Source organism: Kalmanozyma brasiliensis, assembly GCF_000497045.1.
Source record: "Kalmanozyma brasiliensis GHG001 unplaced genomic scaffold PSEUBRA_SCAF6, whole genome shotgun sequence".
Lineage (NCBI taxonomy): Eukaryota > Fungi > Basidiomycota > Ustilaginomycetes > Ustilaginales > Kalmanozyma > Kalmanozyma brasiliensis.
Window position 1 is genome coordinate 442,753 of NW_015961989.1, and position 12,004 is coordinate 454,756.

At 58.1% G+C, this 12,004-nt stretch overlaps 5 protein-coding genes across 5 annotated transcripts; 3 read left to right on the forward strand and 2 right to left on the reverse strand.

Annotated features, from left to right (window-relative positions):
• Positions 1–346: 346 nt before the first annotated feature.
• PSEUBRA_005527 (uncharacterized protein) lies at positions 347–1,054 on the forward strand (the record flags this gene model as incomplete). Its single annotated transcript, XM_016438938.1, has 1 exon — positions 347–1,054. The coding sequence occupies one exon, from the start codon at positions 347–349 to the stop codon at positions 1,052–1,054; it is 708 nt and encodes a 235-aa protein (XP_016290248.1).
• A 340-nt stretch (positions 1,055–1,394) lies between these two features.
• Positions 1,395–3,032, reverse strand: PSEUBRA_005528 (Zinc finger, RING-type; the record flags this gene model as incomplete). The annotated part of the gene is made up of 1 exon (XM_016438956.2): positions 1,395–3,032. One exon carries the CDS (start codon positions 3,030–3,032, stop codon positions 1,395–1,397), a length of 1,638 nt encoding a protein of 545 aa, XP_016290249.2.
• Positions 3,033–3,618: 586 nt separating this feature from the next.
• PSEUBRA_005529 (Autophagy-related protein 22-like protein) lies at positions 3,619–5,424 on the reverse strand (the record flags this gene model as incomplete). The annotated part of the gene is made up of 1 exon (XM_016438952.1): positions 3,619–5,424. The coding sequence occupies one exon, from the start codon at positions 5,422–5,424 to the stop codon at positions 3,619–3,621; it is 1,806 nt and encodes a 601-aa protein (XP_016290250.1).
• Positions 5,425–6,454: 1,030 nt separating this feature from the next.
• PSEUBRA_005530 (Pal1 cell morphology) lies at positions 6,455–8,950 on the forward strand (the record flags this gene model as incomplete). Its single annotated transcript, XM_016438942.1, has 3 exons — positions 6,455–6,458; positions 7,297–7,719; positions 7,812–8,950. The coding sequence occupies 3 exons, from the start codon at positions 6,455–6,457 to the stop codon at positions 8,948–8,950; spliced, it is 1,566 nt and encodes a 521-aa protein (XP_016290251.1).
• Positions 8,951–10,816: 1,866 nt separating this feature from the next.
• Positions 10,817–11,816, forward strand: PSEUBRA_005531 (hemerythrin/HHE cation-binding motif; the record flags this gene model as incomplete). Its single annotated transcript, XM_016438945.2, has 4 exons — positions 10,817–10,963; positions 11,064–11,145; positions 11,240–11,481; positions 11,556–11,816. The coding sequence occupies 4 exons, from the start codon at positions 10,817–10,819 to the stop codon at positions 11,814–11,816; spliced, it is 732 nt and encodes a 243-aa protein (XP_016290252.2).
• Positions 11,817–12,004: the final 188 nt, after the last annotated feature.

The window sequence follows — 12,004 nt, forward strand, 5'->3', positions numbered from 1 at the left end:
GGAATCACGAATCCTCGATCTGTATTCATCCTTTCTTCCTCCCATCCCTTCAACAACCTCGCAAGCATCCAGCAACGTCCGCCGTCTGTGACCATCCCTTCGTTTCGTTCGTGACACAAGCTCTCGTGGTTCGCATCAAGATACCCGTTCCCGCATCGCAACACTTCGCATTGACTCGATTCTTGCCCGTCTGGCACGCCAAGTTGACCTCCTCTCGAAAGGATCCCAACCTGCTCTTCTCACCCGGAGTTCAACTGTGCTCATTTCCATCGCTCGCCACTTTGCTCGCTCGCATAGCAGCATCTCCCCAATAGTCTAGCTGAGGCTCGTCTCGGCGGTCAACACAATGGAGCGCATCCTCGGCACGATCTTCCCCTGCTGCTTCCCTGCACGTCGGGGTCGTCGCTCTTCCGCGGGGGAGCACAACGAGCGCACGCCTCTCCTTCCGGACTCGGCACAGGCAGGCAGCTCGCGCAACTCGCTCAACGGTAGCGGCATCGCCACTCCAGGCTCGGACAGACGGGTGAAGCGGCAATCGGTGCTCCCTGCGCCGGCGTACGATGCACACGTGCTGCGCGGGATCGTCGACGAGTTCCGCGGAAGGATCATCAGTGTTGATCCCGCAGCAGGCGCAGGGGCAGGAGTGGGGGAGAAGAGCGGCGTGCTTGTCGGTCCTGAAGAGGTGGGTGAGGCGCAAGCGGGGAGGGCACAGAGTGGGGAAGGGAGACACGTCACACCCGTCCACACGCTCACCCTCGGCGCGACGGCGGAGAGGGGCGGAACGAGGTTGGTAGATATCTGGTCCGATCCCACGCCACCTCCAGCAGCAGCGAGCGGCGCGGGTGTGGGGATGAGCTATTCGGCTGCAGCGAAGCGCGCCCCTGCCATCGCACCGGGTAAAAAGGCCAAGCGCGGAGCGAAAGCGACAGCAACAGCGACAGCGGCAAAAGGGACAGAAGAGGGCGTGGAACAGCGGACGTACGAGGCGTTGGCAGAGATGGTCCGCGCCAAACCGGTTGTTTTCGATTGGGCTGAGGAGGGGGATGCCGAGTAGGGGGTGGGATGGAGCTGTGTGTGGATTTTGGGGATGGAGGTGGAGCGAGGGCCAGCGGAAGAGGTGTTGAGGTTGGGAAATGATGGAGCTCTCCGAACGATCCGTCTCGACGAGGCATAACGGAGCACACCTCACGAATCAATGGACACCACACGCTCTCAGCATGCTTAGGCATCTCACCACGTTCGGACTTCACATCACACATTCAGCCGTTCGCTCACGAAGGCCAACCCCAAATGCACAAATCGCCTCTGCCGTTCGCACGCAGACTGCGTTTTCCGAAATGATCGTGACTGTGTCTTCATTCCTGTGTGTGTGCAAGTGTCGACGTGATCGCTGATCATGAAGAAGGTGGATCCGTGTCTAACCTGTGGGTGCGAGAAACGATGGGTTGCAGCTCGTGCGATTCGCCCGCGTCAGCCTGAGTGACGATAGGTGTCGGTGTGGTGGCGGTGCTGATTGCTGGTGCTGCGATTGGCTCTGCCTGTGAAGACGCTTCTGCCGCAGATACCGGCGTCTCTGCCATCACCATCGCCGGCTGCTGCACCGCTTCTGCTTGCCCATTCGAGCCCACATCCTGTTGCTGCTGCTGCTGCTGCTCCCCCATACTCCCATTTACCGCCCGCAACGCCACCGTCTCGGCCCGCTCCACCTGCATCTCAGGTATAACCGCCTTCTGGCACACGGGACACCTCCCGCTGACCGTCGTCAACCACTGATCCACACAGCCCCGATGCATCACATGCCCACACTCCAACAAGCGCAGCGGCTCCGGTTCGGGCTCCTCGCCGGGCGAAGGCTCTTCGAAGTCGCAGAGGCAGATGGGGCATGTTGCGCGGTGGGCGGGGAGCGGGTGGAGGGGGTATTTGAGCCCCCGAGTGGTTTTTGGTGGGGAGATGGTGGATGGGGTTGAGGTGGTGGGGGTGGTTGGGGAAGGAATGGGGGACCTGCGTCGTCGAGGGACGAGAATCCGGGTGAGGCGGGTGACGCGATTGAGAGCGGGGAGGGTGGTTGTGATGGTCTCCTGCGTTGGACGTCGGGAGCCTAGGTCTGGTCGAGTGGGTGTTGTCTCGCCCTCGCTCGCCTGTTCTGCTGCATCGCGTTCGGTAGATTGTGGGATCGCCTCTCCCTGCTGCACCGCGGTCTCCTCCTCCGCCGGCGTATAGTAGACCAACTTGACCCGCTTATCCACCTCCTCCTGCCCGATCTTGCCCGTCTCGGGATTGATCTCCCGTCGCGCCCTCCCGTTCTGCAACCCCAGCGCGCGCAGCACCACCATCAACAGCGGTAACGCGCACACGATCAAGAAGGCCAGCACGGCGATCTCGAAAATGAAGATGTACACCACGATCAAGCTGGCCAGAGCACCCCAGAAGAGGGGCACAGCCTCCGCTGGTCGCTGAGAGCACTCCGTGCTGCTGTAGACGATAGCGTTTCCAACGAAAAAGATGACGAGGCTGGCGATCCCGAGGAGGGTGGAGAGCTTGCCCACTTTGACATCGAGGTACTCGGAGCCGAGAGGACGGTCGCGTTCGGCGATGGCGCGTTGTTCCGGCCCAGCATTGCGTCCAGCCCGCGTGCGATGTGGTGAGAGACCCAAATAGAGCTCCACGGGGATATCGAGGGCGAGACGCACAATGTGCACGACGAGGTAGTTGAACAGCGATGCGGGGTTGCAGACCCGCCCGGTCTCGTGGGAGGGCGAGACGCGGTGTGAGCCAGGGAGCGAGAGGAGCGGGATAAAGGCGATGATTTGTGCGAAGGAGATGATGATGCGTGAAAGAAGGATGAGTCGGCGCCCGCGAGGAAGTTGCCGTACGCCGAGGTAGAGGGATGCTAGGAGGTTGCGACGTAGTGTCAGGGCTTCGGTGAAGGAGGAGGAGCTAGGTGCTGGTGCGGTTGCTGCTGTGGGGGTTGCGTTGATGACCGGAGCTGGCGCCGCCACGGCTGCTGCTGCTGGGTCGTTGTTCGTCGACATGCCTGCAAGCTCGAGGTCGACCGACCTGTATGATGACAAGATGGTTGTGAAGAAGCAGCAATCAAGGTTCGACCCAATGATGTGCGCTGTCACACGAGCTTGCCGTGCTGAATGCGGAGCTCGAATGCGAGTCCTCGCAACTTGGATGGTGTGATGGTCGAGACAGAGCCAGCTGCCGGACGAGCTGGATCAGAGTCGCACGTCCAGCACTTGAGTAACGTGTGGTGGTCGAGAGGAGTGTCGTCTGATGGTCAGCGCGCCTTGATGTCAAGGTGGAAGGCAAGCGGTTCTGGAAATAGAGCTCGGTGAGTCAAGAAGCAACGCAGCTTGGCGCGGCGTGTGGAGAAAGCCAGCCAACAGGATTAGACCCAAAAACCGCGCTGGGTTCAGGCACAGCCAGGGTCTGACATATGGCCGCGCCTCGGAACAAAAGAGCTGCCAAGAAACGCCAATTTTTACAGCGTCTCCTGCATAGAGGCTGTGCTACGTATAGCCCGATCCTTCGTCGAACAGCATGCAGGCAGTCATACTTCAAACAGTCCATACAATCGTAGCAGCCTTATCAGATTACAAGCTACCCATGAGACTAAGCGTTGTGACTTGACACTTGAGCGACAGTTTGCGGTGTAACAATGTCGCTTTTGGCGAGACCTTTTTCCTCCGCCTCGCGCTGGATGAAGAGAGCCTGTTCAATCTTGCTCTTCTTGAGATCGAGTGGCCAGAGTAAGACGCAACTTGCCGCGCTGAGTGCGAGCAAGAAGTAGAACGGCGTGCTGGCGTTTCCAGTGTCGTCCGCGATGGCCTGTGTGATGAACGGGGCGATGAAGGACGAGCCCTTGCCCACAATCGAGAAGAGGCTGAAGAAGAGGAACTCTGTACCCTTCGGCGTCACCTCTGCGATCATCGTCTGCCCGTAAGCATACCACGGGCACACCACTAGGCCGTAGTATGCCTGATAAACATAGAACTCCCATTCGTTGTGGAACCCGAAGCGTTGAGTGAAGATGCCGATGAAACCCCATACCTGGAGGAGCAGGGTGAAGAAGATGACGGCGCAGAACATTGTAAAGGTGGAGAGCTGGAATCGTTTTTGGATCAGCCAGAAGGTGTAGATGCCGACTGCCTGGGCTGCAATGCCGACGATGAGGAGGATGTTGGACGTCGTGGCCGAGTACGAGGTCGTTGCATATTGAAGGGTCGAGATGACGGTGACGGTGGTGTTGAGCGCGTCTGAGAAGAGGAAATAAAAGATGAGGTAGATGAGCGTCTGACGCAGATGTCGCAGATGCTTTGCTGCGAGAAAAGCCTGTTTGACGGCAGCAGTGAGGTAGTTGGTGCCCGGCGGGAGGGGCTGGCCAGGCCGCCAGCGCATGGCGAGGAAGTACGGGATCGAGCAGAGGATCTGCACTCCACCGCCGAAGGCAACGATAGCGGAGAGAGCCGTGGTGTTGGACTGCGTGTCACGATCAGCGTGAATGCCGTAGAGCATGCCCTGGATGACGGCAAGAACCACGAGCTCGCCGACGGAGCAGACGGTAAAGGCGATGTTGGAGATGCGATTGATGGCCATGGTCTCGAGCAGGCTGTACTTGTCCGCTGTCATGCGACCCTCGTCGTTCGTACCAGAAACAGACTCGGTGATGTTTTCGACGGCTGGAGTGGTCGCTTTGTCATCGACGTCCTTGGTCTCGGTTGTCGCAGCGATGTTCGAGTCCTCGATAAGCCTCTGGCGAGCTTCGCGCATGTGCGGCAGGTCTCTGGCAAGGCCCGGGAAGGCAGCCGTCCAGTAGGTCTGACAGAGCTGATACGCAATGAGACCAACCATGTACATGCCCGTTGCGACCTGCCACTTTTCCGGTGTCGTGACACCAAGCCAGCCGAGACTGAGACCGATGGAAAGCGCGGTCGAAACGATCAGGATGAGGGGCCTGTTCTTGCCATAGTCCGCCGTGCTACCGATGGCGATGAAAAGTGCGGCCTGGATGGCGAACGAAATGCCGTTGCTCAGCAACACAATGCTTTCGATCGTTCGCTCCTTGCCTGCGAAAAGCAGGCGGCACTCTGGCTGGTCATCGCCGCCACAGGTTCCGGCACCAAGGTTAGTCGCCTCCTGCGACAAGAGGTTCTGAAACTGCGTCGGAGCAAAGTTGAACAGACTGAGACCACACTGGCCGACGTAGTAGAGGTAGTAGGTCCAGAGCTCTTTGCGACCAGTGATGTATCGAGCATGGGTGGCGGTAGCATCTGAGCTGTTGGTAAGGAGGGCGGTCGCAAAGTTCTTGTTGGTGCTGACTTCGCTGATCGCGTCGGACTCGTGTTCGAGTGAAATTTGATCTCGCTCGTGCAAAGAGGGAGCGTGCGGCTCGGGCGCAGGCTTAACAGTGTCCGCCATACTGACAAGGGAGGACGAGGAGGGGGGAGAGCTGATGGTGAGAAGGCAAGGTGAGGCTTGAAGGAAGAGACAGGATTTTGAGCGGGATGCAGGTGCGAAAGAGACCCTTGGCATGCAGACACAATGCATTCACAAACATCACATGGGAGCCGCTCCATCCCGCGGCGGATACCCCGTGTGGCGGCGGCAATACACGAGGCTCACGGAGGACCCTCTGCGGGACAAAACTTCTTGCGACGAGCAAACGCCGCATTTTCATCTTTGCCGTGACGGCGGCTTCGCGTGGGCAGAGCCGTCGGTCAGCGCGGCGGGCCCAAATTGGCAACTTCATCAAGTGTTAGATCCCGTGCTCGACTGCTTTTCTACGGATCAAAAATCGCACAGAGCATCACCGCTGTTGACAATTCGCCGAGGCCAGCCACAGCTTTGTTTTTCCCCGCCTGCGGGTACACGGAATGATGCTGGAGGGACCGAGATTCGTGTGTGCTCAAGACCATGGACCGTGCTAGACCGGCGCCCGCGCCTGAGAGCAAAGACAGAGACGATCGCTGAGGCATGAGCAAGAGGCAGGAATTGCAGCAGTCCGCGCTACGGGCCGAGGCCAGAGGCGTGAGCGCTCGGTCTCCACGGCGTCTGCAGCAAAGCACACACAAACACACGCACGCACACGCGATTTTCAATTCATGCTCGAGATCGTCATCTTGTCTTGCCCAGTGCTCACAGATCGTCTTTCTATCTGATCACCATCTCTACCTCACAAGATTGCTCTCCACCTCAGTTATATTGCCGCCCTAGGCTGGCAATCAGTATCCCTGCACTTCAGCAGGTTTGAACCTTGATCGTCACCGACGGCTTTCTGACGGCCTAAAAGCATCAGATCAGTCTCAGCAGCGACCACAAGCGAGCCGACAATCCACACGACCGTAAACTTCGGCCCCTTCATCTCGCCATCTGAACAAGGCCGTTTCATCTGTCTGCCAGCTTTGGTCCACAAGAAAGGAACACGGTCACGAATCGGAACCTCATCACAATGGGTAAGTCGATTCAGCTCCGTCACATTCGATCCGCTCTCAACCCACCTTCCAGCTGCGTTCGAATCGGCTTCATTTGATAGTCAGGGAGATTGCAGATGAGAGTGTTCACAGCAAGCGAGACAGGCAGAGAAGCGCATCGGCAGCGACAGGCTCTGCACAGACACGGTTGACAGCTACGGACATGACCCGAGTCAGGTGGCTCAACGCCTCAGTACGGCGTCAATGATTTGCGTTGCAGGTGGATGGCGGCAGGATCGGAGACAAGAGCTGCAGCGTGTCTGTCGTTGTTCCGGGCCCGATTGGTGGACTGAATAGATCTCGATACGAGCCGATACTCGAGAGGCAGATCAGTGGTGGCTGTTGATCTCATGCAAGCCAAGCATGCGTATGCAGTCTTAGGTTGGGCTCGGGTGCGGTCTGTCGGTTGGGTAGTTGCAGGCGTAGTCAGCGACTGTCTAGCCAGCTAAGCGCGCCACATCAGCGGCCTCGCCAAGGCGCACGACCCCTGTGCCTTTTTTCCAGCTCAAATTCCCTCTCTCGGATGCACGTCTCAGACATACACAGCTTTGCGAGAGCCGCACCCTGTCACTCTACGCGCTTCCCATTCTCGAAAAAAGGCCACAGCCCAGCACAGCACAATCCTCTCGATCGCCGCGCTAATTTCACTTGGTCGGGCCACAGAGAAAGATGCGCAGATAGCTCAGCTCGCCTTGACCTCTTTGGCTTCATCTTGTACCCCGCTTCGATCTTGCATCAGCATCATCATCTCTACCTGATCATACATCAGCTCTCTGAACATTGGCGTCTAACCACTGGCTTATTTTCATCATCTGACCAGCCTACCGCAATACCTCAAGGCAGGCCGTCCTCGACGCTCTCTCCGACGTCGTCACAGTCAACCCAAACGTGGAAACCGACCGAGCTCGATCTTCTCGACACGCTCACCACCCATCTTACGATCCAGAATCCTCCTACCACGGTCTCCAGCCTCTTCCTCACTCCGAGCCTCCGCCCATGGTTCCTGCCAAGAGCCCTTTCGAGGATCGCAGCCTCCCACCACCTCCTGAAGTGCCCTCCAAATCTGGAAACACCATGGCTAGCAAATTTGCCAATGCTTTCCGCAAGCAGAGCGCCGACGACAAGGCAAAGAAGCGTGCAAAGGACAAGCGCTTGAACGACGAGATCAACAAGACCACAGCTAAAGCAAGCCGCATGGACATTATCGACCGTCTCGACTTGTCCGGGATCAATGGCTCCAGCAGTAAGTGCCCTCCGCCGTTTTGGTCGCTTCGTCAGCGCATCATCGTGCTCGATGCTGACCCCTCTAAAACTTTGCTTGTTCAATCGCTACAGTGTTCCACCACGACTCGCCGTACGACGCTTGTGCCCCTCACATGAACGCCGGCAAGCGAGCTCCCGTAGGTGCCTTTGACCCCAACGTGGACCCCATGACGGGTCTCCAACGCAACGCAGCAGGCGGCAAGCGCGGCTCTCGCGTTCCCGCTCAGGACGGCAGCCCTGTGGACGAGAAGAGCGGCGCCGTACGACCCGGTCTCAACGCAAAGGGTGGCCGCAGTCGTAGCTCCACAGCGCCCCTTGTCCCTTCCCTCTCGATGCACGCACAAGGATCCGCCACAGAACTTCCCCTCGACGAAGAGGTGGATGCCGACCGAGACGCGGATGCCGAGCGTGTCTGGCGAAGTCGACAGGGCTACCACACTCAGCCCTCCAACGTCCCGGAAAGCCGCTACGATGTTTCCAACCCCAATGCCGACGTATGGGGTGTCAGCGCCGAACCCTGGCAGGACTTTGCCCAGCCCAAAGCGCGCGTCCGTTCGACACTCAGCCCCTACTCTGCCGGCAACGGCGACGCCAGTGGCACCACCAGCGCTGCCAGCAGTGTCCTCGACATGGAAGCCATCATGACGGGCCAGAAGAAGCCATCGCGCCGTCAGGAGGAACTCGCCACCGGAAGCGCCAGCCCCTTCCCGGAGCCCAACTACGACGACCGCGCGCTTGCGGTTCCCTCGGACGGTCCCAAGCGCAACAAAAGTCTTATCAAACGCATCCGCAGCATGCGCGACAACCCCAACGTCCCTCCACCCGAGGACGGCGTCGAGATGGGCGTCCGTGGCAGCCGTCGTAGAGCAGCACACAAACATTCTCCCAGTACACCGCCTATGCGCACCGATTCCGTAGCCGGCAGTGGAGCTTCCTCGTACGAAGCTCGTGCCGCTGCGGCTGACGCTGCCACCGGCGCCACCAGCGGCAGCTACAGCCGTCGCACCGGCCGAACGGTGGTGACGCCCAACGAGAGGGATGTCATCACGCCACGAGCGGGACGCGACGAGGACTCCTCCTACTTTCAAGGCCAGCAAGCCGGACGATCTCCGACGAACGAAGGCGGATTGACAAGGAGCGGTAGTTTGTTCGACAAGCTCAGACGTGGTCAGAAGCCCAAGTCGACGGAAAGGGCTGCTGCGTACACTTGATGCAAGGACAAAAGGTTGCGAGCCTATGCTGTGTCTTTGGCCTTGTTCCCCAACTGGCCCGCTGTCTTTTTTTTCTGTAGTCTGGCACTCGCTCAAATGGACTTTCTTTTCTGTACGCCCGGGCCCAAGCGCCTCCCTCACCAGCAGCGAAGAAGCTACCATCAAAGCAGTGTTCGATAGATGGCATGGAGACAAAGCCACTCATCCTACAGAGACGATGAAAGGCAGAAATGAAGGCCGAAAAGTGCATCTCCGAACGCGTCTATTTCAATTCTTGGAGAGGAGCTCGAAGGCGTTTGATCGGAGCGCTGGACGTCGACAAGCACTCAGATTCCCGGACTAAATTTTGGCAGAGATGGAGAAGCTTCAGGTCCAATAGCGCAGAGACGCCGATCCCAGAGTCGACATCGATGTCGTGAGGGAATCTGGACAGATGCTCGCCGATCTTCGCAGTTGTGGATATGCGGTTTGCGGTCGGTGGGTCCGATGGGCTTCTTCAAAGCTTTGTCCGTCTGACATCCGCATTTTAAGGATGGCATGAGCAAGAGTGACTCAGCAGAAGCATCGACGGACCATCTGGACAGCGATCAGGCCTGTGCGGCGCCGTTATTGGATGCTCCATCTGGACGCCTCCAACGGGCAACAGGTAGACAGTCTGAGCGGAGTCATTGTATGCCAAGCACCTCGAAAAACCTTGGAGTCGATCCTATCAATATGCGTGCTGTCCTTTTGCTCAAACGCTCCGATTTCAGAACATGTAGAAAGCTTGCATGTCGTATACAGTAGCTTTGAGAGCCCGAATGAGCCGCCTGCAGCAGCCCTTTGCCCTGCTTTTGCATCCCAACCTTGAGATCGGGCGAGACTGTCCTCTCGCTGATGTTGTCTCTGAGCTATCGAAGCTCATCAGGCTTCTTCTTGTAGACCTCCCAAAAGGCAGCGTCGTACCAATCCATGAGCTCGAGAAGCAGCTCTGCGAGATCATCGACTCCGGGAAAAGGTTATCGGAGGACTTCTTCCTTGAACAGCGTCTTGCACGGCTCGGATGGTATTGCGGGAGCCCTTGGCCGTGGCTTCCTCGAACCTGGCGGAAGCAGACATGTTGAAGGATGCCTCCAACTGTCGGCTACCGTTTTCCGTTCGGACAACTTATCACAAACGTCGTTCGTAGTGCCCTCCGCTTTCCGAGTCCAGGTTCACAATTGGAGCGCCGTCAAAATCGTTCTCAACGTCGTCAACGTCGCCCTCTTCGTATTCCATCCCAAGAGTCGCAATCTCAACGATCTCAATGTCGTCAATGTGATCATCTCATTTCTGGCGGAGTAAGAGCAAAGGGGCGCCCATGAGATCCTCGCCGGACTCCCTGCGATGTCAATTCCGAGCAAAAGTGCAAGGTCTTCCACGCCTGCGCACCTGCCGAGGGTGACAAATTTACGTGACCGCGACTGCTCGCCGCTGATTCATCACACTCTTGAGGCGTTGTCGGTTAGACGATCACAGTCACACATGATGTGTAGCGAGCAACAGTCAGCCCTCACTGCTTTAACGAAGCGCCGCTGTCGTGGGAACGAGTCAGCAGGACGCGATTGCTAAGCCGAGTATCCTCATTGGCTAGGAGAGGTCAGCTGTCAGTCGCAGCGCACCAACGTAGAGACAATCAGCAAGATGATCCGAGCTCAAGTTACAAAGTGACTGACCTTGGAGCTCTTCATCGTCGCTTGCCGCTTGCCATGCGATGAATTCAGCCTTCTGCTGAAGAAGCACTGCTTCTCAACGCGCGGCGCGCGGGTAGCATCAAACATATAAGAAGCAACGAGTCTCCCACCGCCCTGCTCGTCTCTTGTCGTATCTGTTTCTCTAACCACGACAATGGCTACGCTTCCGCTGTTGTCTGTCCGAACCATCACGCCTCTGCTACGCGCCTTCAGCATCGCTCCTACCATCGCTGCTCAGCTTGCATCTTCCCCGCGCACCTTTGCCACGATGACAGGTGGAATTCTACTCGATGAGATCAAGGTGAGTCGTGGTGGTGTAGCTTCTGCCAGGCGTCTTGGGATTCAGGATTGGGGACGCTGAATCTTGTTCATTTGTACACTGCTGCCCCTTGCAATCACAGGTCGACCACGACAACATCCGAGACCTCCTCGAGCGCTTCAAGGACGCCCACTCCAAGAAGGACGAGGACCTTTGCGTTGCTAGTGAGCTGCCTTTCGTCATCTCGTCTCTTCATCCAGCATTCTGACGCTCACGTTTTGCGGACTCTCATCCTACTCGCCCTGCTCCTTTGCGCAGTCTCCAACACGATCATCCGCGAGGCGGCCGTTCACTCGGACGCCGAGGAGCTCTCGATCTACAAGCTCATGGAGAAGCACGGCATGACGTCGGTCGCTGAAAAGGATCGCTCGGATCACCAAGAGGTCAAGCAGGCCATGGCTGAGGTGGATACCAGCACCCAGGCGCTCCACGCCGACGGGCTCGCTACGCACGCCAAACGTGTCGAAAAGGCTTGCAACCTCTTCCTCGAGCACGCCAAAGTAAGTTCCATCCGCTTAACCACCACAAATCAGCCTTTGACACACCTTGCTGACCTCGACTTGCTTTGGAGTAGGAAGAGGAGAACGACCAGCTGCCGCGTCTCTGCGCCGCCCTCGACGGTGACGACCAGGCCAAGGCGATCGACGATTTCCTCAAGGCGCGCAAGATGGCCCCCACCCGTCCCCATCCTTCGGCCCCCCAGCACGGTGGAGCGACCCAGAAGGCTGCCGGCGCCGCCGCCAAGGCGGTGGATGAGCTGTCCAACGTGGGTCGCAAATTCGTTGATGTCAAATACCGACACAGCGACGGCTCGCCCTCTGGCACTTACACCTGAGTCGAGCGCTCGTTCGTGGTCGCACCGATCCTCTGTTTGCAAGCGGCGTTGCTCGAACGTCATTCTTGAAGTTGACGTGAAGCAGCTGCGCGCTGTCTTTCTCTCACTCTCTCGCACCTGTCTCGCTCTCTCTGTGCTTCTTTCGCTTTCAGCCAATCCGTCATTCGCGCCCAATGCACTTGCATCAT